Source organism: Thermobia domestica, chromosome 11 (assembly GCF_964235325.1).
Source record: "Thermobia domestica chromosome 11, izTheDome1.hap1.1, whole genome shotgun sequence".
NCBI classification, from domain to species: Eukaryota; Metazoa; Arthropoda; class Insecta; order Zygentoma; family Lepismatidae; genus Thermobia; species Thermobia domestica.
In genome coordinates, this window is record NC_137464.1 from 128,455,496 (window position 1) to 128,475,137 (window position 19,642).

At 35.5% G+C, this 19,642-nt stretch overlaps 1 protein-coding gene across 2 annotated transcripts in view; it reads left to right on the plus strand.

Moving 5' to 3' along the window:
* The window catches only part of LOC145664438 (uncharacterized), a 70,380-nt gene that overhangs the window by 20,874 nt on the left and 29,864 nt on the right, over positions 1-19,642 (plus strand). The window contains exon 2 of one of the 2 annotated variants that reach the window (XM_081731122.1): positions 15,714-15,878. The exons of the other annotated variant lie outside the window; for it this stretch is intronic. Coding sequence (XP_081587248.1) covers positions 15,714-15,878 — 165 coding nt within the window. The remainder of the gene's footprint in view (positions 1-15,713; positions 15,879-19,642) is intronic. 2 annotated transcript variants of the gene reach the window in all.

A 19,642-nucleotide genomic window follows, 5' to 3' on the forward strand; every position in this document is an offset into this window, starting at 1 on the left:
ATATCCACATCTGAAATACAATCTTTTATGCCAGAGGTCACGAAAACTATCCATTCGACACAAATATAGGATATTTTCGATTGTTGTTGCCTGTCACTCTTCCATTGTCAACTCCATGCCAACCAATGCTTAATTTGGACTTACTCAGCATCCGCAGTGTCACTATTCATCTTTGCACATGAATTCGACACTAATATTATTCGTATTTGACGTCTTTTACATGTCATCTTCACCTCTTGGTAGGGGTGGTTTCAGTGTCGCGCTCCCATAACTATGGAGAAATTTCAACCAACGTAAGTATAATTATAAATTACCATTTGAAAAATAACTGTACAGGTGATCTTTTTCGGAGAGGAATTCGTTAACTATTTTTCGATACCAATGTATTGCTTTTTTTAAAGTAAGATCCTATACTCAAACACAAATCATGTCTTTCAAAGCTCTAATCGAAAACGAAACGAATCGTCGTATACATGTTACGTTTTTGAAGAGAAAAAGAGCAAAACGTTGATTGCACAACCGTATAATGGTATCATTTGCATGCAAATTTATAACTTATAAAACGTGTTGGCTTGATAGATGAGGGGTTAGTAAACGGGATTCTTCTGCTGGTTGTCCTACCTTCGAATCTTGTCCATTCTGGTTGCGTTTTTCTTTTAGCTACACTGAGTTTGTGCATTCCAGATCTTCAAGCTTGAACCAAATCTAATACCAGTTAGTGAATTAAAAGTAGCTGACATTATTTTCAAACACGAGACCTTATTACATGTTTTTCATTAGCTTACAGTACTCAACTTTGATATCAACTCTTCCATCCTTCATTTAACTCATTTCTTGACGTGTTTTGTTACAAAATTCATGAATCCTGACGGAAAAGTTGCTTTACCAGTTAATGGTGACTACTTTGACAGCAAGTGCAAAATATGAGAATTAAATTTGTCATATCTGTAGTTTCATGTTGAGAAGAAACAAACTTGTGAACCAAAGGTTTAAGAACAACTCAAGTTATTAATATAAACTTTGCCGAAGATTATTCACTTATATCATAAAAGAAATACGAAAGATTCTGAAACGAAGAAATATAACATACAACTTTGCAAGCGGAGGCAAAGAAACCTAACGTAACAAGACTAAAGACGAATTATTTACGGCGTGGTAATCGTGGTTGAGTTGTCAAGGCACTGCATCAGTAATCTTGAGGTTCGTGGTTCGAATCCGTGTCGCGCACTTTTTTTACTTGAGGAGTTTTTATGGCGATTGATCGGCGATGACACACGTTTTATTATATTCAGATATTTGAATACCCGGATGTTTCAATACTTCAACTATCAAAGCTTCAGGGATAATAATAGTAATAATAATACTTATTATTATCTCGTAGAAGATTAAAAACTAGGAGCTAATTATCGCTCCGGTCATACCGTTACAAGCAGAAACGTGACATTTGGCAAGAATATTTCTGTTTTGTTTAATGTTGCCCACGAGAAGAGAAATTTCTCATTTTGTTTCTAAAACAAACAAAATAACATGAGAATTAACATTTTACACTCGAGACGGGATAAGGGTAACTCAAATTATGATGTCGCTTTAGAGATGAGAATCGAGACGAGATGAAAAGTATCGTAAACATTTCTAGTCTTGTTACGATTCTCGAAATACTGCATGTCCATTGTTTAAGTAACAATTGCTCTGTAGACGGAATCTTATAAGCATTTTGTTACTTTGTATTTTACAGATCATTGAATTATGGTCTGTGTAGGTATTTTTTTTGTAAGGCTTTTATACCTACCTCTGCATATCCTAAAAAAATAGTATATTATATGCCTTACTGTTGAGCGATATTCAATTATGTCTATTACAGTTATTTTTCTTAAAACATACAGTAGAACACTTTCTACATGAAACGTTAGTGGAAAGCTTTTGTTTAAAATGTGGGTAGTTGCAGAGGTGTATCTTGAAGGTACGGAACCCATTTCTTCCAAATCCCTACGTTTAAGTGAGTTTCTCCAAATTTTAGGGCAACTTTAAAATTTTTAATACCGTTATTATTATTATTATTATTATTATTATTATTATTATTATTATTATTATTATTATTACTGAATATTTGAGACCTAAATATTACGTCCTATTCCAATGCAAATAAGCGTACTGAAGTAAAGAAAAATCAAAACAAATTTGTTGGGCCCTCTATAAGGATGAATTGCCTTATAAGAGATACTTTGGAAGGAAAAGAGGGGGGGGGGGGGGAGATGGTGTCAGCTACTGGACAATATGAAAATCGAACCTTCGGATGCCTTAACAGAAACTAAGTAGGATTTGTCTTCATCACGATACATAGTAACGCCCTTTCTTTGGGTAAAAGACATTGGATTATGTTTGCGTTATATTGATATTTTAACAAAATATATATACAAAAAAAAAAAAAAAATGTTCATATTTACCAATTTTGGTTGAACGAATATACGGAACGTGTTTGAAAATGACGAACGGAAATATTATTATTAGGTTTAGTAAGAGTGGAAGAACTTAGAAACAATTCCACAATGTCGTTTCAGACAAATTTATGACTCATACTAGATCTTAAGGATGACCGTTTTGTATTCATGAAATGTTTGCGAAACATGCGAAGTTTTCAGACAGTAGGAATCGAGAGTGTAGACTGTGACGTCATGTTGTTAGTTTTTCCCCTGTAAAGGAAGTCGTTTCAACTCTAACTTGTAAGAACGAGAGAAACTGACTATTTTTCATGTTATAATACATCAGAAATATCAACTTTGTAAATTATAAAATTTCTCTGAATTTCGTCGGAGACTCATCTTTCGTCTCCTTTAAAAAACAGTTCTAACAAATACAACTCAATTCACACAGCAGAAAAAAACTCGTACTGCCTTAGAAAATATTCCTAAAAGGGCGAAACTGTATCATGCACCCGGCGTAAATAACGGGAGTGTGGTGATGGAGTCCTACAGCGAAAAGGAGCCCACTGAAGTTTCGAAATTGCACTTTGGAGGTTTTTGTATACTTTCACACTTTTTCCTCAATGTCTAAAATGCAACTACTTGAGCCTTAGATGAAAAAGAAGTTGTGAAGGAGCTATAGACTGTAAAGTCTACTGAAAAGATTTATCACGTCCTTGCAGGAACAACTTTAAGTTTTCGAACAGTAATGAAGAACAAGATTGATTGAAAGTTTACCTTAGAATGAAATAGCTAAAGATCTAATCTTATATAACTCTCATTGATAGTAATGTTCCCTATTTGTTTAGACGCCTATTCTTTTATAACTTAACCTGTGGTGCATGGGGTCCTTGGTTCGATCCCCGCTCGCGCCGAATGAAATTTATTATGCACAAACACTGTGTGCATGAGTTTTCTCGGGTTTCTCCCGTTTCCTCCCATTTCTTCATTCCACGATTTTATTCATTTCTCAGCATCAGCATCACCATTAGCGTAATCGGTATAAACGTGGGATGTAAACTTAAACATTTCATTTCATTTTTCTTTTATAACTGTATCTCACTTTTCCTATGACGAGAGCAACATCTAAGCGAGCATTCAGTGAATTAAATCACTAAAACCTATATTCATAGCACAATTGTGCAGATGAAATTAAGCCCTTTGGCAATTTTTACCATGGAAAGCAAAAAAAAAAAAAAAAAAAAAAAAAAAAAAAAAAAAAAAAGCAATACATCGATATCGAAAAAGTAGTTAACGAATTTCTCTTCGAAAAAGATCACCTTTACAGTTATTTTTCAAATGGTAATTTATAATTATACTTACGTTGGTTGAAATTTCTCCATAGTTATGGGGGCGCGACACTGAAACCACCCCTATCAAGAGGTGAAGATGACATGTAAAAGACGTCAAATACGAACGATATTAGTGTCGAATTCATGTGCAAAGATGAATAGTGACATTGTGGATGCTGCGTAAGTCCAAATCAAGCCTTGGTTGGTATAGAGTTGACAATGGGAGAGTGGCAGGCAAAAACAATCGAAAATATCCTATATTTGTGTCGAATGGATAGTTTTCGGAATCACTGAGATGAAAGGTGATATTTTAGGTGTGGATATGTCCAACGTTGACAATATTGGCATGAGGTCATAGGGGGAACCAGTGAAGACTTCAGAACAGTTCCTTTTCAGTGCGTTTCAATACACTGCGGATGAAATGTGATAATGCACAAATACTAATATCACGCTCGGAGAACTTCTGGGGAAACATTACTAATTGCTCGCACTCTAAAATTTTCACTGCTTTGCAGGGGCGCAGACAAGGCTTTTTGAGGGCATGTTTTACTAAAATGTCAATCATCATCTCTAAAATTAGATATAATTAACAGAAAAGTAGTGATTTCGTGGGGCAGGAGCTCTGGATTACCAAGGCCTGCATTCTGTGTATGTCCCTGCTGCTCTGAATTGCCAAAAGCTCCTCTTCAAATGTAAGACGTAAAATGTAAACAACAAACGTATAACATAGAATACAATATATATATAGAGAGAAATATGTTATTATAAATAAGAAATACAGAAGAAAATAATTATAAAACACTGTTGAAGGGCAAGCTTTTTTTTTTTTTTTTTTAATCCATTTATGCAAGGTTACAAACAAGTGAGGAGTGTCATCTGGTAGCCACTATTCATCTCTTCGAACTAGAAAACTATGAATTTGACACCAATATTTTTTGTATTCTATTACGTTTTTTTTTACTTATAACCACTTTCCCTCCCTGGAATGGTTTGTGTCTTAGCCCCCACAGTAGATTGTTGAGATGGTAATTTATACGTATAGTAAATTCGTTTGAAATTTCCCCAAGAGTCAATGTTGCACTGTACGTTTTTTTCTGAGTCAAACTTTCTAAATATATATCCATACATTACAATACGAACTGAATTTTGTATTAACGCCTGTGCAAACATTCATGATATGCCGTAGGGAAACGAGTTACATTAAGGTTGTAAGATTTAATATCAACTTCGAAATATCGCAAGTTAAAGAAACGCATGTAATAACAAATATCATATTTGAAAATAATTTCGAATTAAACTAGCTGTGACTACATTACTTCAAAATTGAATTTGTGGAATGCACAGTATGAGCGTAGGTCAAAGAAAATAATCAATAAGAATGGTCTTGATTCGAAGCTCGGACCATACACGTAGGAGTAACTTACATTAACCATTCACCTAACAGACAATGACGGACAGGGTTTGGCACTACTTTATCAGGTGGTTCTATCAAATGTAACCTAATTAACACAATAGTAACAAATTTTACTGCCCTAAAAAGTGTTCTGAACAAGAAGTTCATTATGCACATTGTAACTAAGTTACAAGAGGTTTATATCCTATCAGAACGGCGCATCCACTAAGTCAACTTTGGAATATCCCATTAAGTTAGCTTTCAACGTAGCTAAAGGAAACGTATGTGCATGAGTACAGAGTTCTCCGTAGCAGAATGGATAAAGTCATGGTTCGATAACTACAAGGTTCGCGGTTCGAAACCCGAGTCGGAAGCTGCAGATTTTTTAAATTCTTAATTCCTCAGTTCTCAAGATCTTTCTCTCCATTCGTAATCATCTGATGTTCTCGAAAGTGTTCTCCACCTTAATTCGACAACTGCCTAATGTGATCCTCGAAGTTCGAAACCTTCTCTTCTTCGAAACCTTCTCTTCTTCTGTTTCACAAAATCACAATTTTCGTCATAATACGAATGCTGTCCGATCATTTTTTCCCCAGTTCTAAATCTGTGTATATAATCATTCCTCTCTGTCTCCATATTTCAATCTCTCTGTCTGTCTCTCTCAATGTCGCCCAGGAACTCATATGGCTTGAGATCAAACCTTCGACTCTTGAAACCAAATGTAAGCTCTCTAGCAATGTGCTATCGTAACTTTATAGGTTTGTTGCTAAAAGCAGTGTCATTTTAGATTTTATTCGAAAGGGAGGGGGAGAGTCTCCACCGACAAAAATTTTTCGCTTTTTTATTAGTTTATTACTATACATTTGCTCAAACAATATGTACTTATTTAGCTCAAGGGAGGGGAAATTACACCCTCCTGTCCTGCCCAAATGACGCTCTTGGAACATTTGCTTGCAATTACTGAAAAGAAATGAAATGAATCATTGAATAACACTCATTTCTGTCAGTAGATATTCTCGAGCTCTGTGCGTGCATTACAGACTTTGGGAAGCAGAAAACTTACTGCCGTTATTGGCATTTTCCATAGATTTCTTAGGGATCATGTTACTAGCTTGCAGTCTTTAAAGAAGGAAAAGAATGAAACTTAGGTATTAATGAAGCTATGGGAAGATTGTGTGTGTGTGTTTTTTTTTTTTTTTAAATAGGTTCTTAAAAGATATTTCAGAACAAACGAATGAAAAAGACTATATTAGAGCTATAACATTGTAAACTTGATTCATGTTTCTTTTTCGTCTGAATGGAAAGAGTGTACTACGTCACACATACTCCTTTAGACAAGGAGAGGTAGAGGAGGAGAGGAGTTGGATCGTACTAGAAGCAACTAATCGATTGAGACATGTATTTCTGGATGCATAAGAAAACGGGGTAAGAGTTTGTTATTAATTTGGGCTTAGAATTTTTGTAACAATTTCTATTCCGCGAACTGTTCCCCCATTTCTTTAAATTGCTGAAATAGTGATGGCCACCATAGGTTATCGAAGGCCCCACTTATATCTACGTATATTACTATCTGATATTTTTCTTGCTTACCCTTCTCCATTAGTTCCAAAAGTCTCCTTATTGCAGTCTCAGTACTTCTTCCTTTCCAGAAACCATGTTGTAGTCTATCATTTTCTATATTTCTGTATTTGTTTAATCTTTGTACGATGACTCTCTCGAAGAGTTTGCCAATTGTATTTAGGAGTCATATTGGTCTGTACGCTTTTGGATCGTCATTCATTTTGATTATGACTAAATTGGCTTTCTTCAGTTTTTAGGTACCCTTCTCTGTTTTAGACACAAGTTGCACAGCCTCGGTAAATATGGTGCCCATTTCTCCATTTGATCCTTGTATATTTCTGATTCTGTATTGTCCGGTCCCGCGGCTTTCTTGTTTTTCAGCATTTTTATGTATGCTATTATCTCTTCATTCGTAGTTTCTTCTATTTGTTCATCATTTCTCGGTGGTATTTTCATCTGGTTTCGTGTCTGCCTATGTTCGTCGTTGTTTTTAGTTGGGTCGTAAGTCGGTAAGAGCTTTGTCATTAAATAATTTACTGTATTTTCCCAACCCTTGATATGTTCTCCATTGTCTATTTTGAGGGTAGAAAGTTTTGTTGGCTTGTTAACTTTGTTACTAATTATTTTATATGGTTCGCCCCATATATCTAGATTTATGGTTTCCTTTAAAAATGCTTTCCAACTTTTTAATTTTGTTTCTTTTAGTTTATCTTGATATTTGTTTTTAGTTTCTCTATATTTTTCTAGTCTTCTTTGTCTGAGTTCGGCATCCCACGTTGCTTGGTATAATTTCCTTGCTTTTCTGGTTTTCGTTTTCAGATTTTGCAACTCCCCATTCCAAAATTTTTTTCTTTTAATCTGTTTGTCATATTGTGATGTTGTTTTTGTAGAACTTTTGATAGCCTTTATTATTTCGGCTTCTATTTTTACTGACAAATCATCTACATCATCATTATCATTTATGTCCGATAAGTTTATGTTTCTCCAAAATTTTTCCCAGTTTATTCTTTTGGTGTTGTAAATAAGTGTGTTTTCTTGTGCTTTCATATTTTCGTTCACATTTATACCGTGCATCTCGAACATAATAACATTGTGCTCACTTAGCGTGGCCGTATCTAAAACCCTCCAGTTGCATATTCTGTTACTTAGTTGTAACGTTGATAATGTTACGTCTATATTCGATTCTCCACCTTGCGTGTTTCTAAATGTTGGCGGATGTCCTTCTTCATTTATAACCACTAGCTCATTTTGCGCGATCATTTCTTCTAACTTTTTCCCTTTTTCATCCGTATTCCAGATTGGTGATTTAGCATTTGCATCCATACAAATAAGTATTTCGTCATTTTTATGTTTCGCATATTTTTGTCAAATTTATTAAAAAAGGTTCGATGTCCAGGCTAAACTGACAGTAGCAATTTATGATTTTGCTAATTGATTTTGCTTTTGTATACTTTGTTGACATGTTCTAAGAGATTGTGTATGATCCTAAAATGTTTTTTCTTCTTTCTAATAGTAAGAAATATTGATTAAAAATAGAAAAATGAAATGAAATCTTTGAGTTTTACATCCTACTGTTCTGCCGGTTAGGCTAAAGGAGACGGTGATTATGAGAAATAAATGAAATGGTGGAATGAAGAAAGTGGGAGGAAACGGGAGAACCCCGAGAAAACCCACGAGCAGTGTGTGTGTCCACCACAAAGTCCACACGGCACGAGCTGGGATCGAACCAGGGACCCCAAGCACTGGAGGTGAACGCTCTACCACTGAGCCACCGCGCCTCCCTTGATTAAAAAGAGAGTAATAAGAAACAACTACCTTTTCCATTGTTTTGCCTACAGCATTTATGATATTTCGCAGTTACAAATTGGTGGTAAAAGAAAGTTTTTCAAATTGGTGGTAAAAGAAAGTTTTTTTTCTTTCATTTTTTTTTATTAGCAGACACAACAGTGCCCTTTTCGCAGACGCAACAAAGCTAATTGTCCATGGATCTCTAAATTGAATTAAATTTAATGTTTTAAAACTCTTGTTTTTATTTACTATAACCGCCATTGGTTTCTCTCCTGTGTTATTTTTGTTCGGTATCTCCTCCGTGCCTGGTTTATCACCTGTGTTAGTTTTTTTCGGTTTCTCTCCTGCATAGATTATCTCCATTGATCCCATTGCTGTTAATTTATTGTTTTTGGTGTAGGCATCTTGTATGAGAATAATATCTATCTCCTCTTTTTTTGCTAGTTCTTGAATCTCGTCCATGACCGTTATTGACTTTTCTGCGTTGATCTGCATGATTTTCTTATTGTTTGTAGTTAGTTCAATCATTTTGATGATCAAGGATTAAAAATTTTGACGTGGCAGTGTGGCAGCTCTGCTTTGTGGTCAAAGACGATTCTCCCATATTGTTTAGCGAACTCTCTATACACCTTTTGCAAGTCCAGTGTCATTTCTCTTCTTTTGTATACTTTGTTGACATGTTCTAAGAGATTGTGTATGATCCTAAAATGTTTTTTCTTCTTTCTAATAGTAAGAAATATTGATTAAAAATAGAAAAATGAAATGAAATCTTTGAGTTTTACATCCTACTGTTCTGCCGGTTAGGCTAAAGGAGACGGTGATTATGAGAAATAAATGAAATGGTGGAATGAAGAAAGTGGGAGGAAACGGGAGAACCCCGAGAAAACCCACGAGCAGTGTGTGTGTCCACCACAAAGTCCACACGGCACGAGCTGGGATCGAACCAGGGACCCCAAGCACTGGAGGTGAACGCTCTACCACTGAGCCACCGCGCCTCCCTTGATTAAAAAGAGAGTAATAAGAAACAACTACCTTTTCCATTGTTTTGCCTACAGCATTTATGATATTTCGCAGTTACAAATTGGTGGTAAAAGAAAGTTTTTCAAATTGGTGGTAAAAGAAAGTTTTTTTCTTTCATTTTTTTTTATTAGCAGACACAACAGTGCCCTTTTCGCAGACGCAACAAAGCCCTTTTCGTTTGCTTTTTTCTTTGAGCAAAAAACAAGAAAGAAACAGTTGAGAATGCTAGAAGAGCATTGCAAGAACGAACTTAAAGAGGATTGATTTGTTAGAAATTTATATGAAATTATATATTAAATGTATTTGATTAAATTCAATAGATAATATTTGGAACCCGCGTATTGGGGAATCTGTTGAATTAGCTACATTGAGCTATCACTAACGTATTGAAAATGAAGATATAACCAGTAGTCACCAGTTACTATTTGTTAACAAAATGTTTACCATCCTCTTAGGAATTGATCAACACCAATTTAATCTCTCTATGACTTACGGTTCCCGAGATATCGCTCCTTAAATCTCCCGAAATCGGAACATTTCGGCCAATATATGGGGAACGGTGACCAGTTGGCCAGTGGCAACCGGTTACTATCTAGTACCAAAATATTCACCATCCTCTTAGGTATTGATCAACACCAATATCATCTCTCTATGATTTACGGTGCCCGAGATATGGCTTCCTAAATCTCCCGAAATCGGAACTTTTTTGGCCAATATCTTGGGAACGATAACTCATAGAGAGATGATATTGGCGTTGATCAATACCTAAGAGGATGGTGGACATTTTGGTACCAAATAGTGACCGGAGGCCACTGACCAAATCACACAATTTTCCTGACAGAATTTTAAGATGTTCATGAGCAAGGAATCAAATCTCTTCTTAGTTCTTCGTTGTTTAAGAGTATAAAGGGCTAATACCTACCTGCGTTGCTCTTGTCAATTTACTTAATATAATATGAAATACTATATGCGGTATTTTAACTGAAAAAATCGTATCCTATCAATTATACAACCTTTCGTCAAACAAAGGGTTACAAACAATCAGGAAAACTAACATTCATATTCAAATATTCAGATCATATCTTGCTCCTCCCCCCACTTTTAACGTCCAATTGCCGCCACTGTATGTATGTAATAGAGACTAGTAAATGCAGTGTAACTCTCAGTGTTCATTATCACTAATGTCCGGATTTATATGTAATTACATATTTTTTCCTTCATATGTAGGTTCGTCAAATCCTTAAATGTTTGATTCACACCTGTAGGGTGCTTCAACTCAAGTTTCATATTACATATTTTTACATATTTTGATCAGTATTACATATTTATATGATTTCTACATATTTTTTTTTTTTTTTTTTTTTACATAAAACAATCTAAAAATTTTGCGTTTACTGAAATTTTAATTCAAAATAAAAAAAAATAAACTCTTCAACTGTGCAAGGCTTGCATCTAGATTCAATTTTGTCATGCCTATCTTTTCGTTTCTTTACCGAAAGAAAAATCTCTCTCTCTTTTTTTTTATTTGTCAAACCATGTTTCGCAGGATTTTCGCCGATAACAAAAAAATATAAGAAGAAACAAGTAAAAATCCTCCCTTCGGGGTACATTAGCAGCGCCCTTTATTCCCAACTCTGGAGGAAGACAGATCACGTGCCTGACAGGCGACTGGCCAGGAAATTCCTAAAATGAAGTCTATTTGATTGTTGTTTGAAGTTAAAACTGTGTGCTAGGGTGCTTCCAGGAATTTACTGCAAGAGTTCGTTCTAAGAAGCTGCCAACAATGTCAATATCATAGCAGGTAACCTAAGTTTTCAAAGAACTTCGCTTGTTCAACTGAATGACAGGACGACAGTACTCTAGTATTGCAGTTGCAAAACGCACGTGTTCTGTATTGACCGTCGAGGTTAGAAATGGCTCCGGTTGCCTCAACTTTATCTGCGAAACTGCGGTCGTGGGTAACTATTGATGATGCGTTTACTACGGACGGTAAAGTGGTGTTGTGCCAAGTATGATTAAAAAATTGGATGTTCAATGAAATCTCAGTTAGAACATTTACAAAGTGCACTTCACGCAAGAAATAAAAATTTGCGAACTGAAAAAAAAAAGTACTCTTGGCGCAAATGCTTCAAGATACTTCAATGAGTATGCTTCAAGGTACTTCAGTGAGTGAGTTTTTCAAAGACTTGTGCCAAGCTATGATAGCAGCAAACATTCCTTGGAACAAAGTTCAAGTGCCAAAATACCGTGCTTTTCTGGAGAAGTACTGCGAATTCCTGACAAATCCACTCTTCGAAAGTGTTATCTCGAAGTTTGTTATAGGTAAGCTATAGATACCATTATTGCAGAAATAGGTAGTTCTTATGTTTGGATTTCTGTGGACGAAACAACAGACGTTTTGGGACGTTATGTAGCAAATTTAGTGATTGGAAAGTTAAGTGAAGATGCTCCATCTAAATCCTATCTTATTGCGAGTAAATTGCTGAAACACACGAATTAATCCACGATTACTCGCTTTGTAAACGATGGTCTTATAGTGTTGTGGCCGGGAGGAGTTCAGGAAGAAAAAGTCCTTGTTCTCTATACAGACAGTGCAGCGTACATGTTAAAAGCGGCTAGAGCACTTACAGTTTTTTACCCTCACTTAATTCATTTCACCTGTATGGCCCATGCTCTTCAGGCGTGTTGCTGAAGAGGTGAGAGACAACTTTTGCGAAGTAAATCAACTAGTTTTTTCCACGAAAAAAATGTTTGTTAAGGCGCCACAACGTGTTCAAGTTTACAGAGATCAACTGTCAGACGTGCCACTTCCTCCGGAGCCTGTGCTAACGCGATGGGGCACTTGGATACAGGCAGTACATTTCTACAATGAATACTTTCAAAAAAGTAAGCCTGTTGTTCATTCATTTCCATCGGAGTCTGCTGTGTCAGTTGGCATTGCTCAGAAACTGTTTAATGACTCAAAACTAGCGTGTGATATCGCATACATAGACAGCAATTTTGGTTGGCTACCTACAAGCATTAAAAAGCTAGAGAGCTACAAGCATACTGTTGGGCGGCCTCTTCCGGAATCCATGGAAATCATAGAGGATGCAAAGAGACTGTTGCAAGGTGTGTGTGGAGATGTAGGAGAAAAAGTTCGAAAGAAACTAAATTCAGTGCTGGAAAGTAACCCGGGTTGCGACAGCCTATTGGCAGTGTGTGAGATTCTCAGTGGCGAAACAAGAACCCCCTCCCAGAAGATATTTCCCGCAACTACATCCCCCTGTTGAAATACGCTCCTGTTACCTCATGTGATGTGGAGAGATCATTCTCTGCATACAAGAATATTTTATCCCATCGCCGACAAAATTTTACTTCTAATAATTTGGAAATGTACCTTGTAACCCATTGTGCATCAACACACAGTTAAACTGCAGGCACATCTTTTGTAAGTACTTTGTTTCAAATTAAAAATGTTCATTAGTGGAAATATTCTTCAATCTTAGTTCAGCTGGTATTGTTTAAAAGATATAGGACTGTTTTTTACTGCATGAAATAAATATATATAAAACAATACATTTCGTCTTAAGTTGCTTTTAGTATTTAAATTTGTATATTGCGTATAATTCATTTCAAGATTGGGCCGTGGTGACGGATGCGCATTTCGTGTAAAAGGTTCTAGATTTGAAACGGGACCTCACCACACGACATGAGATATCTGACGTAAAAATGCCATATGCATTGCTTTTCTCGGGGCTTTCTTGTTTCCCTCTAGCCGATTCACATCTTTCATTCGCGTCTGATTTTTATTCTCCTGCAATCAGTCACGTCAGTGACGTATGGCTATCTTAGCTGTTCAAGTATTTCACTTCATTGGGGAATTTGCATTAAGCAGGATAAAGTGTAGTAGATTTTCCTTTTTATTTTCATAATTCATTTAAATATTGCATACTCATACGCGTGTTAATATTAGTTTTCATAAATATGTAACATATGTAATACTACATATTCTTATATAATATTACATATTTCTTACATTTGTAAGCGATTTTTGTTACATATTTAGGGGGTTGATATTACATAAAAATCCGGACTCTAATTATCACTCTAAATATCAGTCACTGAGTCTTAGAATTAAGTTTACACTATATAAGTATTTGTTGTTTTTTAGTTCATTTGATGTGAACTGGATTAAATTTAGAGGAAGTACATTTTTTGTGTTGAACCTAATAAATAAATAAATAAATAAATAAATAAATAAATATATATATATATATATTTGTCTTTGTGTCAAATTTTGGCCTTATATCTAATATACCCCATTACAATGTTGATCGTTTCATTATTCTGAAAATTCCTGATAATATATAAGAAATGTGCCCAAAAGTATCGATATCGGGTATCGGTGAAAAAGTGGTATCGGTACATCCCTATCGTGCGAGGGATCCCTGGTTCGATTCGAGGGTGTGAGTTAGTAGTGGACAACTTTTGTATCCATGTTTTTTCAGAGTTCTCCCGTTTTCTCCCCACATTCTCACTGCATCAATGCTTTCATAATTCACTTCATTAATCATCCTGCTTTCATAACTCACTTCATTAATCATCCGTCACCTTTAGTCGAAAGGGTATAACCGTGGGATATTAAAGATTTATTTTTCCTTGTATTGATGTTGTTTAGCAATCCCTTTTTAAATGTATTCATTATTAATATAGATGTAGATGTAGTAACAGGAATTTGCGCGTGGGGAATTAAGGAAAAGAGTGTTGTTTCGTGCAAATCTTCAAAACTTCTATGTGTAGTATGACGAGTATGTGCGACATGGTCGTATGAGTTCTGTGATTTCATACATATTATATAATATATAAAATTATATTTTATATATTAAGCAAGTGAAAATGAGAACAGAAGAGGCGCTCGAAAATATATCACAGGGATAAATAAATTGTGTGGTTGGTTGATTCGGGGTTTAGGGTCTCGTTCATCATTGAGGCCATGCGAAACGTGAACCTACATCTTAACATGCAGTCCGAACCACATAAACTCCCATCGGGAGTCGAACCCAGGATGAATTTTGGCACAGTGAGGTTAATTATATTATTTTCTGTTACGTTATACTGTAAGAATATGCGTATTTTATTACTTCGAACTAAATTATAGTGCCTTTGTATTACATGCTATACTAGTAATGTTGAATTTTTCCACTTCAACACAATAAAACTCTATTGACTAGTTTATAATTTGAAATCCCTTATCAGCAGCATGGTTACATAAGAATGGACCTACATTGTAACGTGTAATCCAAACAATTTGGGTTTCAACCGAGAATAGAAATTCGAATCTCGTATGTTAACCATAAGCTACAACAGGGCTCTAGTATAAAACCAATTAATTACTGACTAATAAACAGTGAGTTGCTGTGCTTCTTGTAACTGAAACTGAATATATTATATCGTGGAAAATGACCACTGATGCGTGCTTCGTGAAGTTTAGGACATGTGGAAATGTAGATGCGTTGTATTTCATCGCGTATAATTGTAAATCAATTTTGCTTGTGTTTCAAAATATTTGCTAGTAATGTTTCTTTTAAAATACGTGAACGAGTGAGCAAAGATATGTTAGAACAGTTCGTATGTCACTGGTGAAAGTAAGACACAAACTACGTTCAATTAAGGTCTTTAGAGCAAGGTACGCAGTAATATATTCGATCTCTTATGACTGCGGATCAGGATCAATAGGGCAAACGATTTTACAATGCAAATCGTTGATAGCAGCACAAATGATAGATTGCCTGAACCAAAAAGACAAATTGGGATTAGCACAATGCGCATTAATTCAGAACAGTAATCTTTCAGTGCTACATTAGGATAGAACTGCGAATTCCTATAACTGACTGATATGAGATCCTTTGGAAATAAAATTAAGTACTTTAAAAAATTTAAGAATATTTTCTTATGAACAATTGAACTTGTTTTGTTCAATTGTTCTAACAACGTTTTTGAAACATCTTTCTTTCTGTGAACAATTATATGATTTATTAATTCTTAACAATTTCATCGAAAACGGTTGTAGCTTTTAAGAACCTAAGTAGAATGGATTTAAAATGATATTAAACACGGATGAAACAAAAATCATTTTATTCATTATAAGCACTGACCTTGTTTAATAGTACAACGTTAAATTAAGAAAATTCTAAAATTTATTTTGTGTTTTGATTACAGATTACTGAAGAAGATGGTCTTTCCAAATTAATTTGCCATCGATGTATTTATAAAATTGAGGCATTTTGTGACTTCAAAGATAAATGTAAAAGTTCACTTACTGCTTACCAAAGGAGACGTGAGGTCTTCTTAAACGAAGACGTGTTAGACATAAACAGAGAAAAGGTAATAAATAGATAATTTATATATATACATATAAATGCCCAAAAGAACTAATTTTATTAGTAACACTTGCGAAACAGTTTTGGCATTGTAATATCAGATACGTTATGAAAGATCAATTCAAGAGTAACAACTTAAATATGAAAACACAATGAAAGGAGGTTATTCTCATCCAAGAGCCAGTTAAGTTTTTTTTTTTCTTTCTTCCTTCTCTTTGGACATCCATTTGTACAAAACGTAAAATTTTAATTTTTAATTAAGCGTTAGTCACATACTTGCCACAATTTTTTTGCACAGGTGCTCTGAATTTTGGATACCTTCCTGGCAGGAGCGTAATTTCAGATTTTGCTTTGGGGGGGGGGGGCAAGACCCCTTGATATAAGTAAAATTTCGCGTTTTTCACTGATTTACTACTATTCTATTGATAAAATCTATATACACCTAAAACTCAGGGGGAAGGGCAAATGCCTCTCCCTGTCCCCCCTAAATGACGCCCCTGCTTCCTGACGATGTTGTGAGGTTTTTAGTAGTTTCCTTTTTCATTCTTTCTGTTGTGTTTCGTCCAGCACCTCTTTCTGTAACTCATGAATTATAAGCCGATTCGTTCAGTTCATCAATATTGGAGTTGTTAAAATTATTCAAATAATTTGTTTTGTGTTGTTCGAATATTCGTTTTCAGTATTCGAATAATTATTTGTTATCCGAACTATTTTAATAATTATTAGTTACCCGAATAATTATTTTAATTTTAACAATACTAATTAATACTTTCGTGCCATATTTCTTAGTCCATCGAGCTTCTTTTCACTTCCGTATTACACGATCTCCTTTTCCTCTCCAACCCTTATATTCTTTCCCAATCTCTTCTATGTCCTTTTCTTATGACCGATCACTATATATGGCATGAAGTGTGTTTGACACCTTCAGGTAAGGCCGCTACAGTAACCAATTAATTTGGAGCTATTGACGTTGAAAATGTAGCAACTCTAGTATACAATTCATCCAGCTGCTGTTTTGAGCATACAACTCAATATTTCTGATCATTTTTGTATACATGAAGAAACACAGAGAAAACAACCGTGACACTAATTCAGTTTTAAGCGTCTTACAAGAATTCTTATTGCTCTTCTTAGATACCTCATTTTTCTCAGAACCACGTAAGACGCAGTTCTTATTTTCCCTTTCGTTAGAGAGCTCCTTCGTGGCTAAGCGGTTAGCGTAAACTCCTCTGGCGTGAGAGACCCGGGTTCGATTCCCGGCAGGAGCTTATGTGGTTCGGATTCCACGTTAATCAGTAGGTCCACGTCTCATATAGCCTCGGTGCTCAACGTGACGTTAAACTCAAAATCAACTCAGCTCAACTCCTTTCGTTAAAACACATATTTTAAAGGCTTACAGTAACTAATAGAAAGTACATTATATAAGCTTGCAAAGAAAACATCTTGTCTTGATTTTGCTTCACATCTTTATGCAACACCAAGGCTATGAACGACAAGGTCTACTATTTATGTGGGCTCCTAGTCACGCCAGTGCAGTGATTGAACCCGGTACAGTTCGGAGGTGCATAGAGGTCATGCAAGGTCACCTTGCACAAAACTCTTCCCCACAAAACTATTTCGTTTCCAATAGAACTGGGGTACGGCGCTACGCCATAACTATATATGTATATTATGTCAGATGGCGCATTTGTTTAGAGTAATGTCGTTTTCTAGGAACGAAAAGCGAGATTAGATCGACATTGTTCTATTGTATTACTCGTATTGGTAGTGCTATAGATGATTCCTTTCCGTTTGACTGACAGCTAAAGGCTTCGGTTATGAACATTCTACAGCGAGGAACGGAGAGGGGCAAGGAGTAAATCCATTTGTGACTCAACACGACCGCTCTTAGAAAGGAATGCTTTGTTTCTTATTTTCTTCGTCACAGTCAACTACATCTGGTAGAATACAAACTTCGATTTTCTATGTGTATTCGTGGCCCTGAACTTGCATATATATCGCCTGTTTATTTCAAGAGTGACATAACTCATAAATTGCCCTTATTAACTTAAGGCATAAAATGAAAGCTGATATTTATCTCTGGTAAAAATGTTACACATGTGCTTCCAAAACTGGGCATTAGAGAGCACTTGTGTCGTTCTTGCGCCAATCGTTTTCACTGCGTTTCAAAACTTTCAAATACTTCTCCTGAAAAGTTAGGAATTGTGAGTTATGTCACTCTTGAAATAAACAGGCGATATGTATTATTGAAGAAAGTTTATTGAAAGAGAAAATTTCCTTAAATTCCGTTATGCAAGGCAATCATTTGTTAAGTTTCATATGCAGTGGTAGGTTATTTTATTATAAATATGCATTAATAATAATCAACAAGCTACTTATCTGCACATTACGATGATTTTAGTATTTTACCACATTTCCTTTCAATGAGTAATCTGATCAATGAAAAATACACGCTTTTTACAACATAAACGATAAGTGTCTTCTCTCGATTTCTAAATAAACTGAAAGAGTAACTAACTGAAAGTAAACTAAAATATGCAAACAAATAAGCAACTTATTATAAGAGAGAGAGCAACGTAACTTATCTTTAATGAGAATTTTATATGGCGAGTTCCATCTTGAGAGGCTTGTCAGGTACTATATTTTTGGTAGAGTTCCTTTTCCCTCGTAGAATACGCGTTTTAGTGAAAATGGCATGCGAAAAACTCGCTCGAGCCAAAAGCGCTAACTGCATTCAGAAAATCGTTTCATACGATTCAGTCGTTTTTTGGTGATGTAACGGAGAAAGACAACTTAATTTTGTTATATAGATTGATTAGCAAATGTTCCCACGTGTTATTACGGATAATATCGTTGTGTGCATATGCTACTGAGTCTTACCTGGTCTTAGGAGCACAGAGCACACTGAACGTTCTTGTCTAGATGAGGTTTCCGTACCTGCAAACCTAGAACGTATCTTCATTTTTATGTTATTAGGGAGAGCATTTTGGGTGAATGAAATGAACACAGATTTCGAGGAGGAAATGTGTGAGTATAAAGGAAACATTCATTCACAGCAAAGGCAGTGTGTGAGGCTTTAATGCAAGTGTCTTTGTTTCTTAAAACGAATCTAATTTGAAATTTAATTCCCGATAAAATTTTGGGTTAGTGTTGGATTGGAAACAACACAGCCTAAAAGGAAACATTCAGATATGAGAGCAGAACGGAGAGTATATGTAATAGAAACTGCAACTGATTCGGATTTGCCAATAAATGAGTACTACTTACGGATTTAGTTCCATCCATTCCAGTTTGTTGTAGTCTGTATTAACACTCACACTAGCACTTCACTAATCCACAGTTCCTGAAGATTGTTAAGTGGCACTTGTATTAGTCCGAAAAATGAGGTGGGAAGGTCTTTAGTCCATTAAGCATCTAAATTGCTTGGAGATCAACTCTGGGCGACGACCAATTAGGAATCTGGACTCCAGCATCGTTGACTGCAAGGCAACGATCTCTTCCTTCTTTTCTGTATGGGCGAAGTTTTCGGCGACTTTCCCTCTTTTGGGAGGACCACGAGGGTGTCTCCTAAGGTTCTAAAATACCCTAAAAGTCTATGACAGTCCTTTTCTCATTTTAGGTATTTTCTTCTTCAGATTCGTATATGCTTTAATAACAAAATAAGACACATCGGAGTATCTCGCACACAGAGATGTTGCGAGTTTGAAATATCGAGGTAAAAAGCTTAGTGTTACAAGTTGTTGCTTCTATTTGTAACTTCGCTTGGCG